Genomic DNA, 18,344 nt, shown 5'->3' with positions numbered 1-18,344 from the left:
AAAATTCTGCACATTCTTTCTGTCTGCAAACCTGGGGACCTGTGCATTAATGTATGTTGCTTCTAGCAAGTGTATGTGAGCCACACTGCAAGCCAGATTAATAATCTTAAATTGGTTGTCAGTGTAATTCTTAACACACTCAGGATTGTTTTACGAATGTTGTTCAGTCACAGAATCGTATCTAATGCTGGACACTGTGTTTCGAAGTTTTGCAAGCATAGGCTAGTTGTATATGGTTGGTGCCTTATCTATTGTGAACCATTGAAAGGACTGGCTATTTCATACAATCTGCCAGTCTTTGGAATATGTGCTCTGCATACCTGCACACTGGCACTGAAATTCATATACCACATTATTCATTTGTGTGATCAGCAGAATGTCTTGTTGGCTTGATGGCAACATCCTGTTCATGATGGACACCACTCGTGTTGCTACTGTACTGTACTATTGTGAAATGGCTAACTTTACCTATTGCTCAGATGTTTGAAATTTTGAGTGCAGGATAAAAAGCTCCAACTGTATGTTTTTTTCAGCAAAAATCAAATGTAAAAAAGGAAGCTTGCTTTTACTTCATCCCTCCAGAAGGACCTGACCTTCTCCTTCACTGTGCTAGCCAACTGTATCTGAAATAATTCTTGGGCTTTCTTCCTCATTACTTTATCTCAGAGCCCATTCCATGAAGGAGAAGTTTGTGATAGTAGCCTTAAATTAGCCTTTTTGCTAATTTGAAACTGCATCTCTTTGCCCTGCTGTCTTGATTTAGGTTGAGATAATTCACAGAATTTACCATTCCCATGTTGTTTGTTGTCTTGTACACCTCTAAGATTACTTCAGATGCCTTGTTTCAAGGCCAAACATCCCAATGTATGCAACCTTTCCGAATCCCTCAGTCCTCTAGTGACATAGTTTGCCCCACTGCTATCAGTGCTTAAGCTGGATAAACTACCAGAGGCATGGTGCACCCAGAATGCTACTGTACTCTGTTCGTGATGTAATGCAACATTCTGTTGGCTTTCTTGATATGGTTGGACATGTTGGATATTGATTCCTCTTCCAACATCATCCTTTGCTATTTCTGCTGCATTCATGCAGTGTGTGCAGCGGCCTCCCTCCCATGTGCTGTGCTTCACAATTGCCTGCATTCAACTTAATCTGCCATTGTCCTGTCCACTCTTTGGAATTTTGGAGCTGCCTTCTTCCACTCCATAAATATTGTATCCTCTGTAAATTTGACCAGTCTGCATGGGATTTCTGAATCCCAGTAATTTGTATAAAATTATAATGTTCCAAAACAAATTCCTGGGGTAGCCCACTCAGTTGTCCCTCCCCATCACCCTGACATAACTCCTTCGACAATTACCTGCTGTTTTCTACCCTTCAACCAGCTCCTTTATAAACTTGTTTCAGTGTGCTTGAACTAAAGAGTATATTTTCAAGGTCTGACCTACTCCTCCATCTCATTGCGCTACTCTTTTAATCGTCAATTCCCAGTTCCATATGTGTCCTGTTGTTTTTTTCCTTTTCCTGTTTTCCAATTTTATTGGCTGTTCTGAAGAAACATTAACAAAAATGAGCAGCTGCATTTTTTCCTTTTATTTAAGATTTTTCAAGTTAATGTGTTTATTTTTATACTGTCATTTTAAAACAATACTGAATGTTGTTTTTAGCTACAAAAATACAGGCTGACTTATTTTTGTATTCAGTACTCCCCAGTGTTTTACATACATGTAACACTTGTCATATAAAGAGGAAACTGGGGCACTTTGGTGGAGCTAGTGGATATTTCAGGAATCATATTGATCATACAATGGTCTGTGTAACCATACTGTTCATACACGTATATTGCAGAAGTGTAAAAATATATGTTACTGTTGTGCCATGACGGCACACTGGTTGAGTGTAAGAAGAGGCAGCTCAATATTGGGCAGCTAAGTGTCTGACCTTGTCATGCTCAGGTGCTCTACCACCATATCAGGGTTAGGAAAAATGCAGACCAGGATCCCTAACTTAAAATGCCGAATGTCAGTGTTATTTGGGAACACGTACCACAGCCAACTGAGTGATCACTGAGTGATCATTAAGTGCATTTACAGCAGCAGTATTTAATTTGCTTCATTGTACCAAGTGCCATGTTTCTGTTTTACTGTCAAGGTTATGCATTGTGTGTGGCTGTGTTGGATCCCCTTGTGGGTTTCCTCCGGGTGCCTTGTCAAATTGAAGGCATATAGTCGCTACCCCACTGAGAATCATGCAAGTGCTCTGCATCTTGTAGGGTGCTGTTGCGACTGGGATGCTGGATAGCTGTTTGAAGGGGCAGCATTTTCTGATGTCTGATGCTGGAATATCTTCCTCCAGGTAGCACCTCACCTGCCTTCATAATTGTGCTGTGCAATGATGCACTGTCAGAGAATCACAAAAAACTTATAGCGCAGAAGGAGGCCATTTGACTCATCAAGTCTATACCAGTTCTCTGAAAGAACATTCTCCTTAGATGTGCTCCACTTTCTTATCTCCGTAACCTCTTTCTTTTCAGAAAGCAATCCCATTCCATTTTGAATACCTCAGCTGTCTCCACTTCCCTCTCGGGAAGTTCGTTCCAGACTCCAAGCAACCTATGGGTGAACACTTTTTCCCCCATATCACTTTTAAACTTTTTGCCAATTATTATTAGTTCTTGATGCTCTGTTGAGTGGAAACAGTTTCTCACTATTTATCCCGACCGTACTTCAGTACCTTGAATACCCTATTCAGAGCTCTGAAGAAGAGTCATATGAACTTGAAATGTTAACTTTATTTCTCTTTCCACAGATACTTCCAGACCAGCTGACTTTTTCCGGCACTTGGGAAATAAGGAAGGGCAGGTGACCGAAGTATTAGTGAGGGATCACTTTGGGACCAGTGACCATAATTAGTTTTAAGGTAGCAATGGAGAATGATAGGTAGAATCCCTACAGGGCAGAAGGAGGCTATTCAGCCCATCAAGTCAGCACCACCCACAATCCCATCCACGCTCTATTCCGTAACCTCTCATATTCACCCTGCTAATCCCCAACACTATGGGTCAATTTAACATGGCCAGTCAACATAACCCGCACATCTTTGGACTGTGGATGGAAACCAGAGTACCTGGAGGAAACCCACACAGACAGGGGAGAATGTGCAAAATCCACACAGACAGTGACCCAAGGCTGGAATTGAAACTGAGTCCCTAGTTCCCTGCTTTTACCAGCTTTGCCCAGGCCTGCGTATTGTCCATTTCCTCCTCCCATGTGCTGTACTTCGCAATTGGCTGCATTTAAGTTAACCTGCCATTGTTCTGTTCGCTTTTTGGAATTTCGGGGGTGCCTTCTTTCACTCCATAAATATTGTATCGTCCGTAAATTTGACCAGTCTGCATGGGATTCCTGAATCCCAGTCATTTGTGTAAAATTATAATGCTTCAACGCTAATTTTTGGGCAGTCCACTCAGTAACTCCCCCTGCATCCCCCAATCACCCTGACATAACTCCTTCAGCAATTACCTACTGTCTTCTACCCGTCAGCCAGTTCCTTTGTGAGCTTGTTTCAGTGCGCCTGCACTAACAAGATTATATTTTCAACGCCTGACCTTGCACAGGTCTGGTCCAAAAGTTAAAATGCTAAATTGGGACAAGACCAATTTTGATGTTATCAGGAGGAACTCTCAAAAGTTAATTGGGGGAGTTTGTGAGAAGGCAAAGGGATGTCTGGACAAGTTAAGCTGAAGGGTATGTTTCCATGCTGTAAACTTCCATGACTCTATTTTCTGTTTTTATTTCAGATTTCCAGCATCCGCAGTGTTTTACTTTTATACTAAATTGTTTCACTACTTTTTTTTGGGATTATATGTGCAATTCGTATGTGCAAAGTTGAAACCAATTTTTTCCACTGGATTGAATCTGATATTACTTTGTTGACTGTTATCTTTGTTTATTCCAGATTGATTTACCCCATCCATCCATCCTTCAGGATTCTAGCCTTGGCTGAGCCTCCAGTGGTGGGCAGTAGCACTCAGCAATGGCTGAGCTCCGAGCTACTGACTATGTTCCTCTTTCACAGCGTAGGATCACTTGCTTTGAAAGAAGAAATGAACATTCTTACAAAAATGGTAAGCATGCTAGGGTTCGGACCCTGGTTGCTTCTGTCGGTTCAGGGTGTTGCAACTTCATAGTATACTTTGTGTTTTATAATTCATGCTTTTCTTGGGTTGAAATAGCCATGCTACAAGAAATGAGTCATGCCAAATTGTCCAAACATGTGTAGGTAGCAATATCAATTAGAATCTGCTTTCTTAATATTTCCAAATCCTAGATCACTAGGTTTCCACGTTTCATAACCCTTCTAACGCATTATACTTTTTTAAAAGCATTGTCATTTAAACCTTGTCAAAGTGGATATACTCGCTGATGATTGCACAATGTTTATTACCATCCAGAACACCAGAGATGCTGAATCAGTCTGTGTCCACATACAATAAGACCTGGACAGCATTCAGACCTAGACAGATAAGTGGCAAATGACATTTGTGCCACACAAGTGCTAGACAATAGCCATCTCCAACAAGAGAGAATCTAACTATTACCTTTTGACATTCAATGACATTACCATCGTTGAATCCTCCACTATCGACATCGTAGGATAATGATTGACCAGAAATGGAACTGGTCTAGCCATATAAATACTGTGGCTGCAAGTGCAGGTCAGAGGCTAGGAATCATGCAGCAAGTAACTCATTTAATGACTCCCAAAGCTTAAAGGCACGCGGGAAGACAGCAACCTAAAGTCACGAGGGAATTTTGAAAGCTAACAAATTCATCCATTATCTGTACAACCACTCATTTCGGGAGATTACTCTTTTCCTAACTGTTATAATTCCTGGCCCAAAAATTAAAGGAGTTGATGGCGTTGATTTTCTTTTCAACCTAACAGCACGGCAAAATTATACATAAAGGGCGGGATTTTCCGGCCACTCACTCCCCAAGATCAGAAAATCCTACCTGAGGTCAATGGGTCTTTGCATGATTCCCGTGGCGGACGGGACAGGAAAATTCCACCCAAAGTGTTTCTGATCTTTTTAAAAACCTGAAATGTGTTTAATAACAACATCAGGGAACCAAAAGACAACAAGAACACATGCAGCCACCACCCTTATTAAACAACATATCCTCCAATTCAACGTGAGCTACACCATGGGTGATTTGCTTGATCTCCTTGGCCATTGCTCTGAATGAAGGCCATGTGAAGATGTTGGCCCTGCCCACTGCCTGGAAATAGTCGTCATGATGTGGATATGCTGGCGTTGGACAGTAAAAAGTCTGACAACGCCAGGTTTAAGTCCAACCAAACTCTCCATTCACCCGACGAAGGGACAAACCCCGAAAGCTAGTGAGTTTACTATCAAATAAATCGGTTGGACTTAAACCTGGTGTTGTCAGACTTTTCAGTGCCTGGAAAGTCATTGGGAAAGTTGCCTCCACCAGTCCTAGTTGCATTTTATATGGCTCAGACGAGTAGTTGGTTGAACATGACAAGATTTACCGCCTCCAAGAGCTAGCGGGCGATCAGAAAATTGGCAGGCTTCAGTTCCAGCAGCAGAGCGCCATGAATGGTGACCACTTTTGGTACTGCAGCAGCCCCTGGAGCAACAACTAAGGTAGGTGGGGTCAGGGCTTGCTTGGTTAATCAGGCACGGGATGGGAGAAGGGGTGATGTTCCGGCAATCCCTAACATTGGGATCTCTGTCTCGCTCGCACGTAATTTTTAGGTCCAATAGGATAGACAGCAGGTAATAGTTGGGCCAATGACTTCTGGTGTAATTTGGACCCTGTTTTGAAATCATGCACACCTTTTCCATATTTTAATATAATACCTGACAGAACTTACACAATTTTGAATGCAATGCAAGTAATAGAAGCAAAATTTAAATGGGATATAAAAGCATAGCTTATAAAATATTGACAAAATTCTGTTCAAATTTCTAGATTTCAGCATAACTGCTATCTTTTGTAATGATGTTATACTTGCCTTTATTTGTCAAGGCATAGAGTTTAAGAGTAGGGAGGTTATGACCAAATTATACAACTGTATAAAATGCTTATTAGGCTACAGCTGGAGTATTGTGTGCAATTCTGGAATCCACATTATCGGAGGGATGTGATAGCACCGGAAAGGGTGCAGAGGAGATTTACCAGGAGGTTGCCAGTGCTGGAAAGTTTTAGTTACGAGCAGCAACTGGATAGACTCGGGTTGCTTTCCTTGGTATGGTCGAGATTGAGGGGAGACATGATTTGAGATGTATAAAATTCTGAGGGGCTAGATAGAAAGGAAGAAACGTTTTCCCTTGGTGGAGGAATCAATGACTTGGGGACATAGATTTAAAGTAATGGGCAGGAGGTTTAAGCGGGATGTGAGGAAACACTTTTTCACCCTAAGGGTGGTGGGAGTCAGGAACTCACTGCCTGAAAGGGTGATTAAGGCAGTGACCCTCTAAACATTTAGTAAGTATTTAGATGGGCACTTGTGATGCCAAGGCATACAAGGCTATAGACCAAATGCTGGAAAATGGGATTAGAATAGTCAGTGCAGACTAATAGAATAGTCAGTGCAGGGCTGAAGGGCCTTTTTCGGTGCTGTAAAACTCTATGACTCTATAATGTCATGAATCGATCTGTTTTTCCAGCGGTTCACCTGATCTTCTATTGCCATTATTTTCAATCAGTTTCAGTATTATTAATACAGCATTACCAATATTTATGCTTTCATAGGCTATTTACATCTTGTATTTATCATATGCATATCCAAAATTAGTGAATTCTGAAGTTGCACAATGCGACCATAAGACATAGGAGCAGAATTAGGCCACTCGGCCCATTGAGTCTGCTCCACCATTCAATCACGGTTTTCTCATCCCCATTCTCCTGACTTTTCCCCATAACCCCTGATCCCCTTATTAATTAAGAACTTATCTATCTCTGTCTTAAAGCCACTCAATGAACTGGCCTCCACAGCCTTCTATGGCAAAGAGTTCCACAGATTCCCCACTTTCTGGATGAAGAAATTCCTCCTCATCTCTGTTTTAAAGGATCATCCCTTCAGTCTGAGGTTGTGCCCTCTGGTTCTAGTTTTTCTTACTCATGGAAACATCCTCTCCAAGTCTGCTGTTTCCAGGCCTCTGTAAGTTTCAATAAGAACTCTACCCCTCATCCTTCTAAACTCCAACGAGTATAGACCCAGAGTCTCTGCCTTCTGCCAGTCAGCCAATCCTCTATCCATGTCAGGATCTTACCCTTAGCACCATGTGCTCTTAACTTATTTAACAGTCTCCTATGCAGTACCTTGTCAAAGGCCTTCTGGAAATCTAAAGAAATCATGAACACTGGCTGTTCTTTATCTAACTTCCTTGTTACCTCTTCAAAGAACTCTAACAGATTTGTCAGACATGACCTCCCCTTGACGAAGCTGTCCTATTTTATCATGTACTTCCCACCTCAGTTATGAAGATAGATTGGAGAAGTTGTGACTATTTTCCCTTAAGGAGATGAGAGGAGATTTGATGACATTATTTGAAATCATGAGGGGTCTGAATAGAGAGAAATTGTTCCCAGTCATGAAAGGATTGAGAGCAAGCGGGCACAGATTTAAAGTAATTAATAAAAGAAGCAATAGTTAAACAAAGGGAAATGTTTTTATGCAACAAGTTATTAGGGTTTGGAATACATTGCTTGAGAATGTAGTGGAGGCAACTAGGTTCAATTGAAGCATTCAGAAGGGAGTTAGACTGTTATCTGAAAAGGAAAAATGTACACACTACATGGAGAAAGTGCGAATGGGTACACGATGAGTTGCTTATTTGAAGTGCCAGTATAGAAGAGTCATAACAATTCTGTGATTCTGTGAAGGACTGGGATTTCTCCTCTGAGTCCTGATCAATATTTGTGCCATAAACTTATCTAAGAACAGGCTATCTGAACCAAACCTTATTGCTGTTTATGGGATCTTGATGCATGCGACTGCCACACTTCGGCATTGCAACAGTGACTACCTTTGAAAAGTGCCTGTAAAGTGGTTTGGACATCCTGAGGTTGTGAAAGCTACTGAATCAAAGAATCTCTACAATGCAGAAGGAAGCTATTTGACCCATCGAGTCTGCACCAACTCTGTAACAGAGCATCTTACCCAAGCCCTATCCCTATAACCCACATATTTATTATCCCTAATCTACACATTTTAGGATACTAAGAGGCAATTTAGCATGGCTAATCCATCTAACCTGGATATCTTTGGACAAATCAAGTTCTTTTGACACGCTTAGAAAATTGTTGGTTATGTGTTGTCATGTTTTGTCCCTGCAGGTTCCACGTGTCCCAAAAGAGGCCGTTGACCAATTATTGCATTTTACTCACAAGCTTCGGCAAACCAGTGACCCTACAGTAAGTTCAACTTAGCCAGAAAACTATTCTACTTCTTGCTAGAGCATTTGAATACCGGAGTAAGGAAGCCTTGCTGGAATTGTATGTAGCCTTGGTGAAACTGCACTTGGATCTTGGTGAGACTGGAACTGGATCATGTGCAGTTTTGGTCTCCTTACCTAAAGAAAGGTATACTTGCCATAGAGGGAATGCAATGAAGATTCATCAAGCAAACTCCTAGGATGGCAGGGTTGTCCTATGAAGAGAGCTTGAGGAGACTGGACCTGTATTTTCTAGAGTTTGGAACAGTGAGAGGTGATCTCATTGAAGCATACAAAATTCTTACAGAGCTCGACAGATCAATGTAGAAATAATGTTCCCCCCGGCTGGTGAGGGTGTGGGTGTAGAACCAAGGGGCACAGTCTCAGAGTAAGAGATAGACCATTTAAGACTGAGTTGAGGAGGAATTTCTTCAGTCAAAGAGTGGTTTATCTTTAGAATTCTCTAGCTCTGATGGCTGTAGAGGCTCAGTCATTGAGTATGTCCAAAGCTGTGATCGATAGATTTCCAGATACCAGTGATGTAAAGGGATATGGAGATAGTGCAGGAAAATGGCATTGAGGTAGATCGAGGGGCCAAAGGGCCTACTTCCGCTCCTACATTTCCATCTCCTAAAGTATCCCTGCCTGAAGGAGTTCTTTGTCTCACTGGAGCAAGTTGATCATTTTTCAGATGGACTGCTTTCCAGAGGAATTTGATCACAGAAATTAAAAGATCAGGATGGGAAGAAGTCTTAGAAAATAAGAAAATATTGTGTTTCAGAACAGGGATAAAACAAATCTAATATTTACAACACAAATATCAAGTCAGCCAGTCACTCTTGTTAGAAGGTGGGCTTGAGTTCCACTCCAGAGACATGAACACAAAATTCTGAACTAAAACTTCAATGCAGTACTGTCGGAGATGCTTTCTTTCCAATGAGATGTTAGCTAAGACCTGTAAACTTTCTCAAATGGCTTTCAAACCCACAGCACTATTTCAAAAAATAGTAGCAGGGTTCCTGCTCGTATATTTAATAGTCTTTTATCACTTGATTAACATCACTAAAAACAGATGAGTGGATCTGATTGCTGTTTGTGGGAGCTTGCTCTGTGCACGGTGGCTGATATTATTCCATCATTATAGCAGTGACTGTGCATCAAAGAATTGGCTGTAAAATGCTTTGGGATATCTTGAGACCATGAAAGAAATTGTGGGTTTGTCCCAAAACTGTAAAATCCCACCTGAGGTCAATGGACCTTTCTACGGTCTGCCCCTCACCCACTCCAATTCCTGTGTCTGGCAGGGTGGTAAAATTCCAGCCTATATAAATGCAAGTCTTTGGCTGAAATCTTGCTACCATTTACGCTGGTGGGATTTTATGGTCCTGCTGATGGTGCACCCTGCCTGGGATTTCCCGGCAGCAAGGGGTCTGTTCAATAGGAAAGCTCATTGACCACAGTGACACTATAACATCTTGCTGCCAGTAAAACACGCCACAGATGTGGAGGAAAATCCCGCTCTTTGTTTATGTCCTGAGAACATTCCAAGGTTCTTTTCATTTGAATTATAGTCTCTATTTTATGGGAGTATCATTGCAGAGTAATCTCAGATCAGAATTCTTCTTCAATATTATTTTTGCAGCCTTCAATTCTAAAGTAATCCTGAAGGATTTGATAAGAGAGATCGCTGCTAACGTTGGATCATTTGTTTTCTTTGATCTTTCAGGCACAGTCTCTGGCTTCATCACTTTCCACACGGCAGTTACTCCGAATCTGCAACCGACTCTCACACTATCCAGAGGAAAGCCTGTACCATGCTGTAAATAAAGCCTGTCTCTCCAGGTAGCATGGCGTTTTGTTCTTGACCCTTGTTAACAAGTGCTCACACATTTTGGAGGTCATTATTGAGCTGTTCTCAGTGTTTCCCACATTCAGCTTCACTTAAGCGATGATGGGGAGAAGCTTTGTTTGCACAGTCTGGCAAAACACAGGGAGAAATATTGAACTGGGGGAGGGAGATGCATGCAAGAGGCTGGAATGGAGGCTGTCTAATTTTTCTTCCATTAATTTAAATGGGCAGAATGTGAGTGGAATCTGAGTATGCAGTGTTGCCCACTCTGCACAATGCCAAGGAGGGCAGGCAATAATCTACTGAGAGTTTTAATGATTAAGCTATTATTTTGAAAGTGATGTAATGTTAGTTTAAAAATTAATTCCTACAAATTAGATAGAAACATTCCTTCTAGTTACTGTATGAATTTTAATCAAGTTGAGGATTAAAGTAAAATATTTCATTCTGGGTGCAGAATCAGGAAACTGTGATGATTTGGTTGGGGGAAGATAAAGGGTTAATGAAGTTGGTCTTGTTTCTCTAAAATGAAGTGCGTCTTGTTTTTCTAAAATGAAGTGAAGTACATGAAAGGGTTTCCTTGATAGCTGATTAGGTGAGGGTCGGTTGGCATTGAACTGATAGTTTTCTTGCCCAAGGAGGTATACATTTGCCTTGGAGGCATTGAATGAAGTTCATCAGACCGACCCCTGCGATTGTGAAGGCCCTTCTTTTAAGTTCAAGTACACAGTGAACCAAATGATCGTAGCCAGAGTTGTGCTGATAGTCCTTACTGTCACTTTCAGGGTCAGATTGGGGAGAGAAGCCTGCAAGTGCTCAAGCAGGTATCTCCTGATATGAAGTTGAACTGACTACAGTTGTATTGTCCATCTAGGTGCACGTGTGAATAATGCAGGAGACTGAAGGGTCTCTTGGGGAATTGTTGAACTGTGATTCTGCACCTTTAAGAGAGGAAGGGATAAAAGTTTAAGAAAAAATGGTTTCACCCACATTCTAAAGAACTGGCACTGTATCAAACTTGCAAACACATCACTGTAAAAGATATGAATATAATTATCATGGACATGAGATGACAATATGAGCCACCGACAATCCAGGAATCTGTATAAATTATTTCTATTTTGTGGCAGATATTACCATAGGGGATTTTCAGTATTAGACTGGTGGAACCCTCCTATTAAACAATAGTTTAAACTTGCCATTGATATATTTTCCCTTGAAAATCTACTAATTTTCTGCTAAAGATAAACCAATTGCATTTTTGTAGCATTTATAAATTAGTGAAACACCTAAAGGTGCTTCACAGAAGAGTTATTGAACAAAATGTGACACTGAGTTACATAAGTGGGTATCAGGTTAGGAGACACAAATCTTGGTCATAGATACTAGAAGCAGGAGTCGATCGTTCAACCCTTCAAGCCTTCTCTGCCATTCATTTTAGTTATGGTTGATCATTGAATTCAAAGAGGTCAAAGAGAGAAATTTTAAGGCGTGGCTCAGCAAAGAGATGAAGTTTTAGTAGTTTGGTAGAGAGTTGCAGACTTTAAGCCAAACCAACTGAAAGTGCAGCCATAGTGATGGACATTGTGAATGATAGGCCAGAATCAGGTGACACAGATATCTCAGAGGTTTTAGAGCTAGAGGAGGTACAGAGATAGGCCATGGAGGGATTTGAAAAAATAATGCAATTTTTAAAATTGAGGCTTTGTCCGACCAGAAGCTGGTATATGTTAATGAGCACAGGGCTGATGGGTGAAAGGGTGTTGTGTAAGTTAGGGTATGGGTGGCAGAGCATTCAATGAGGTGAACACAATAAAAGTGAAAGCTTTTATCAAATTACCTCTCTTTGGGATTATAGTCTGGAATGCTCCTTTGGAGGAGTAGAATCACTGTCAGCAACTTTGGGATTTCCACATTATTCTGCGCATGGACAGACTTGTAAAGTTGCTGTCAGTTTTAGTGGAATATTGAGTTTCACCATCATTACAACTACAAAATGAGGCTTAATAATCTTATGCAGTGAGTTTTTATGATCTGGTCTGTGCAACCTAAAAGAGTGATGGAAGCAGATTCAGTAATAACTTTCAAATTATGGATAATTACTTAGTAAGGAGAAACTTTCAGAGCAATGGGACAAGAACAGGGGAATGCAATTAATTGGCTACCATTTCCAAAGTGCCAGTCCTGACATAATAGGTTACATGCCTCCCTTTGGCGCTGTATGATCTGTGAAAAAAAATTGTGTGTTTTATATCTGGAACCTCATACAGAAACTTGGATCAATTTCACAAATACATGCAGGTATTGAGAAGTCATGCCCCTCATCCAATTGGATTGGGAGTTGTATGCAATATGCCTGTAATGTCCAGATACATATTGTTTGCAGACAGGAGTTCATGTCTTTGCTCCGAATTGTTAATTAGAGCTTTATAAAAGTATTGTAAAACCTCTCATGTGGTTCAAACAAGATTTCATGTCAGGTATTAACCTTGCAACTACTTGTCCATCAGAGTCCCAATTTATAAGGTTTCCTCAATGGACAGTTGTTTAAAAGAAAGTAACATGATTTCATTACAAGTAGTGTGGCTGACACAGCAGGCGTCAGAGTAAAACAAATATAAACCTGTGTTTGTTTCTCCAGATTTTTGCCAACCCTCGCCCGATCAGCTTTGCAGAAGAACCTGAAAGATTCAGGAATTGAGGCAACATCTGATGATGTGAAGGAGCAGGAAGGGGCCAGCATTAGATGTAAGTTCAAGTTCACTCAGTTCTTTTTTGTAATCTTGTTGAATTGTGATTTGTAGAATATCGCAAATGTTAAATGTCTGCAATTCCAGGTGAAATCAAGTCTGGGATCCTTACAATTGGGAAGGTTTCTGTTCCGTTGTATAAGCCAGATGAAAAGATGAAAGTACCAGATGTTCTCTTTTATGAAAATGCTCAGGTAGGTAATTATTGATTTTCAGATTTTTAGTTGCCATAATGAAGGCAAAAGAAGGACTTGAGCCTTTCATGTTCCAAAGTGCTTTTCAACAAGGCAGTATTTTTTGAAGTGTGGTCACTGTTTGAACGTATGAAACATGACAGCCACAAGGCAAGACAAACACCACAAACAGCAATATGATAATGACCGTAGTATCTGCTGTGGGCATGACACCGACCTGATGCCTGGGATTATCAGGCTGGAGGTGAATGATGCTGGAATAGAGTGAGGGGAGGGGGTGTTCGGCAGCAAGGGCAGGGATTTGACTCTGATTGGGCCCCCAATCCTCTTTCCAATGCTGGGTCCCTCAATCAGGCACTGAGTTCCTTTGAATGAAGACTTTCCCCAGGAGCCTGCAAACAATGATAAAGCAACAATGGAAATTGTCTCTGTGTGGAAAATGCTGGAATTACTCAGCAACATTTGTGGAGAGAAGAAAGTGTGGTAACGATTTCAGGTCTTACGACTTTTTAACAGTTAGATATCAGTAATAAATTTTATCACCCATTCGATCTTTTTATTATGTTCGTGCATATAGCACCTGGAATGTCTGACTACCTTCTAAGTGCTGTATGAATGCAGGTTGTTACTGTGTGAATGTTTGTAGCTGGTGTAGATGCAGGCTCAATCAAAGCATTCAAGAGGGAATTGGATTATGATCTGTAAAAGAAAAGTATGCCAGGTTATAGGGAGGAGGGGCAGAGGAGTAACATTAAATGAAATACTCCATTGGAAAGTCAGCAGTGACACAGCAAGCCAAATAGCCTCCTGTGCATTAATCATTCTATGATTCTGTCGGCAAAAGGCACAGATATAAAGCTTGGAAAACTCCAGTGCTAAAGAAAATTTTTGGTTGATAGGTTATCTGTTCGTCCCAAGTACACACACCACACATCATGACTCCAGTCACTCATATAGTGCATCCTGAAATGTTATTTCTGGAAAGAAATCTATCTACTTTGTATTTGAATGTATCAGTGATTGCTTCCACCATCAAAGGGAGTCTATTCTATAGATGGATAGTCTCATAACAAATAAAATTAACACTGCCCATTGCTTTACAGGATGAGAATTCCTGTTTGTGCTAAATTAGATTGTCAGTGCAGTTCAGGCTGATCCAGTGTTCAAATTACTTCAAATGTGCGTATCATTTCAACCCATGCTGACTCGGAAACTCATTTCCAACTTTATGCACTCTGAATGTTTCCTGCTGAAAACAGCACAAAACTATTTTCCCCTCTTTTATTCCACAAAAAGTTATAGTTTGAGGGAAGACCATAGGTGCAACTACATTGCAATGTGGCCTAATGTTGTATGTGTCATATTTTTCAACTATTCATTCTCGGAATGAGAGTGCTGATGGTTAGGCCAACATTTATTGCTCAATCTTAATTGCCCTTCCAAAAGTGGGGTGAGTTGCCCTCTTGAACTGCTGCAGTCCATGTGGTGTAGGTGTATCCACGGTGCTGTTCCGGAATGGGTTTCAGGATTTTGACCCAGTGACAGTGAAGGAATGGAGATATAGTTCCAAGTCAGGATGGTGAGGAACTTGGAGAGGAGCTTCCAAGTGGTGGTGGTGTTCCCAGGTGTCTGTTCCACCTGTCATTCTAGATGGTAGTAATTATGGAATTGGAAAGTGCTGCCTCTGTATTCTTAGTGAGTTCTTACAGTGCATCTTATAGGTGGTACACACAGGTGTCACTGTACATCAGTGGTGGAAGGAATGAATGTTTGTGGATGGGGTGCCAATCAAGTGGGCTCCTTTGTCTTGGATAGTTTCAAGCTTCTTGAGTGTTGTTGAAGCTGCACAGACAAGTGGAGAGTGTTCCATCACACTCTTGACTTGTGTCTTCTAGATGGTGGACAGACTTTGGGGAGTCAGGAAGTGGCTTACCCGCTGCAGGATTCCTGGCCTCTGACCTGATGTTATAGCCACAGTATTTATTTAGGTAGTGCAGCTACGTTTCTGGTCAATAATAATCCCCAGTATGTTGATAAGGGGGATTCAGTGATGATAGTGCCATTGAATGTCAAGGAACAATGGTTAGATTCTATCTTGTTGGAGAAGTATATTGCCTGGCATTGTGTGGAGCAACTGTTATTTGCAACATGTCAACTCAAGCCTGGATATTGCCCAGATCTTGTTGCATTTGGTTTACAAGGAGTCACGAATGGTGCTGAACATTGTGGAATCATTAGCAAACATCTGACTTTATGATGGAATTAGAGTCATTGATGAAGGAGCTGAAGTTAGTTAAGCCGAGGACACTACTCCGAAGAACTCTTGCAGTTATATCCTGAAGTTGAGATGATTGGCCTCCAGTCACCACAACCATCTTCCTTGTGCCAGGTATGACTCCAACCAGTGAAGAGTCTCCCCCCGATTCCCATTGCCTCTTGTTTTACTGAGGCCCCTTGATGCCATACTTGATCACATGCTGCCTTGATGTCAAAGGCAGTCATTCTGCCCTCCCCTCTGGATTTCATATTGTTAGAAGTCTCATAACACCAGGTTAAAGTCCAACAGGTTTATTTGGTAGCGCAAGCCACTAGCTTTCGGAGCGCTGCCCTTCATCAGGTGAATGGGAGTTCTTTTCACAAACAGGGCATATAAAGACACAAACTCAATTTACAAAGTAACGGTTGGAATGCAAGTCTTTACTGGTAATCAAGTCTTAAAGGTACAGACAATGTGAGTGGATCAAAATCCACTTACATTGCCTGTATCTTTTAAGACTTGATTACCTGTAAAGAGTCGCATTCCAACCATTATTTTGTAAATTGAGTTTGTGTCTTTATATGCCCTGTTTGTGAACAGAGCTCCTACTTACCTGATGAAGGGGCATCACTCCGAAAGCTAGTGGCCTGTGCTACCAAATGAACGTGTTGGACTTTAACATGGTGTCATGAGACTTCTGTGTTTACCCCAGTTCAAATCTGGCATCTCCACATCATGTTCATATTGTTAACAGAGCGACTGCTGTTACAAGTCAGTATGACTATCGCAGGTAAAGCAGGTATATGGTTATTGCAGGTGGAAGAGCAGTAGGAGGGAGATATTGTTTTGGCAGCACAGTTGTGATGTACAGTTGATGGGAGAAACCTGGTAGTTAGCAGCTCCAGAGCTTTTGGGCAAATGACTAGAGTATTGTTGGCAAATTTTGCTCGTCAGGAGGAATCCTTAATAACCAGAGCACAAAGAATTGTGTGGATAAGTTCAGTCACTTGAAATTTAATTTGCCTGAACTGGTTTATTTTCGCTGAACAGCTTTTGCTAAGAAAATCAATTGATCAAATACTGACAAACAGTTAAAATGCCCTGCATTATTTGACCTGATTAATACTAACCTAGATTTTCTGGCAGTCATTCCAGATGGCCCCTCTGTTCATGAGACACTTGCCAATGGCATTAAATATGTGTTATTCTGGCCTGGATTGCCACCTATATTATCACCAATGTCACATCTCTCTGGAGTCTTGTGATTCCCCAACTCTTCACTGTTACTGATCTAATTCTTTTACATTTCACAAGGTCACAAATGCTTATTATGAGAAGAATTATTTGACACAGCTTGATTCATCAAACCAGAATGACCCCAGTGTGGCTTCTAATCTCTTCTCTCCTTTCTCAGGAGTCCATTCTTCACTCCACATGAAGAAGAATGAGAGAATGGGGAATAGAATATCATTGCCCACTCTGCCCTTGAAAATTGATCCTCGGGCTCCACGTGCAAATGCACAGGTTCTCCCATCTCGAGCAGACATCAAATTAAAAATTAATTAAAAGAAATAGGAGCGCGATTAGGCCATTCAGCCCCCCGATTGAGCCTGCTGCACCATTCTACAGATCATGGCTGGTCTGATTCATAGAAAGAAGTCTCACAACCTCAGGTTAAAATCCAATAGGTTTATTTGGCAGCACAAGCTTTCAGAGTCTCGCCCCTTCATTAGGTGAGTGAGAAGTTGTGTTCACAAACAGGGCATATACAGACACAAACTCAATTTACGAGATATGGTTGGAATGTGGGTCTTTACATAATAAAGTCTTAAACGTACAGACAATATGAGTGAAGAGAGACAAGACAGCCCAAATGTCACCCAAGCACAACGCAATGCCATCCACGCTCTCAAGACCAACTGCAACATTGTCATCAAACCAGCAGACATACTGAACAGAACGGATTACTGCAAAGAAATGTACGGACAACTGAACAGCAAGGAACACTGCAGACAGTTATCCGCAGATCAGACCAAAGAACACACCCGTCAATTCAACAGACTGATTAAGACCTTTGATCCGGACCTTCAGAGCACCCTCCATGCTCTCATCCCACGTACTCCCCGCGTTGGAGATCTCTACTGTCTCCCAAAGATACACAAGGCTAACATACCCGGCTGTCCCATCGTATCGGGCAGTGGGACCCTGTGTGAGAACCTCTCCGGATATGTTGAGGGCATCCTGAAATCCAGCGTACAAAGAATCCCCAGCTTCTGTTGCGACACTGTGGACTTCCTACAGAAACTCAGCACATGTGGAGCAGTTGAATCAGGAGCACTCCTCATCACAATGGATGTCTCAGCACTCTACACCAGCATCCCCCGCGACCACGGAATTGCTGCAACTACCTCAGTACTCAATCCTGACAACTGCCAATCTCCAGATGCAATTCTACAACTCATCTACTTCATCTAGAACATAACGTCTTCACCTTCAACAGCCAGTTCTTCATGCAGACGCACGGAACGGTCATGGAGACCAAATTTGCACCTCAATATGCCAATATCTTTATGCACAGGTTTGAACAAGATCTCTTCACCGCACTGGACTTTCATCCAACGCTATACACCAGATATGTCTAGATACATCAGACATTTTCTTCCTTTGGACCCATGGCGAACAATCATTGAAACAACTATCTGATGACATCAGTAAGTTCCATCCCATCATCAGACCCACCATGGGCTACTTTCTGGAATCGGTTGCATTCTTGGACGCACGCATGTCCATCAAGGATGGTCACCTCAGCACTTCACTGTACCGCAAG

General features: G+C 41.5%; 1 protein-coding gene across 1 annotated transcript in view; it reads left to right on the top strand.

The window, feature by feature from the left end:
- vwa8 (von Willebrand factor A domain containing 8) overlaps positions 1-18,344 on the top strand; it is a 329,616-nt gene that overhangs the window by 123,280 nt on the left and 187,992 nt on the right. The window contains exons 15-19 of the mRNA XM_080204136.1: positions 3,958-4,126; positions 8,370-8,447; positions 10,194-10,309; positions 12,958-13,064; positions 13,154-13,260. Coding sequence (XP_080060262.1) covers positions 3,958-4,126; positions 8,370-8,447; positions 10,194-10,309; positions 12,958-13,064; positions 13,154-13,260 — 577 coding nt within the window. The remainder of the gene's footprint in view (positions 1-3,957; positions 4,127-8,369; positions 8,448-10,193; positions 10,310-12,957; positions 13,065-13,153; positions 13,261-18,344) is intronic.

This window comes from Carcharhinus amblyrhynchos, chromosome 15, assembly GCF_965287045.1.
Source record: "Carcharhinus amblyrhynchos chromosome 15, sCarAmb.v2.hapA, whole genome shotgun sequence".
Classification (NCBI taxonomy): Eukaryota; Metazoa; Chordata; class Chondrichthyes; order Carcharhiniformes; family Carcharhinidae; genus Carcharhinus; species Carcharhinus amblyrhynchos.
Note: the sequence above shows the minus strand (reverse complement) of the source record. Positions and strands in the feature narration are given on the sequence as shown.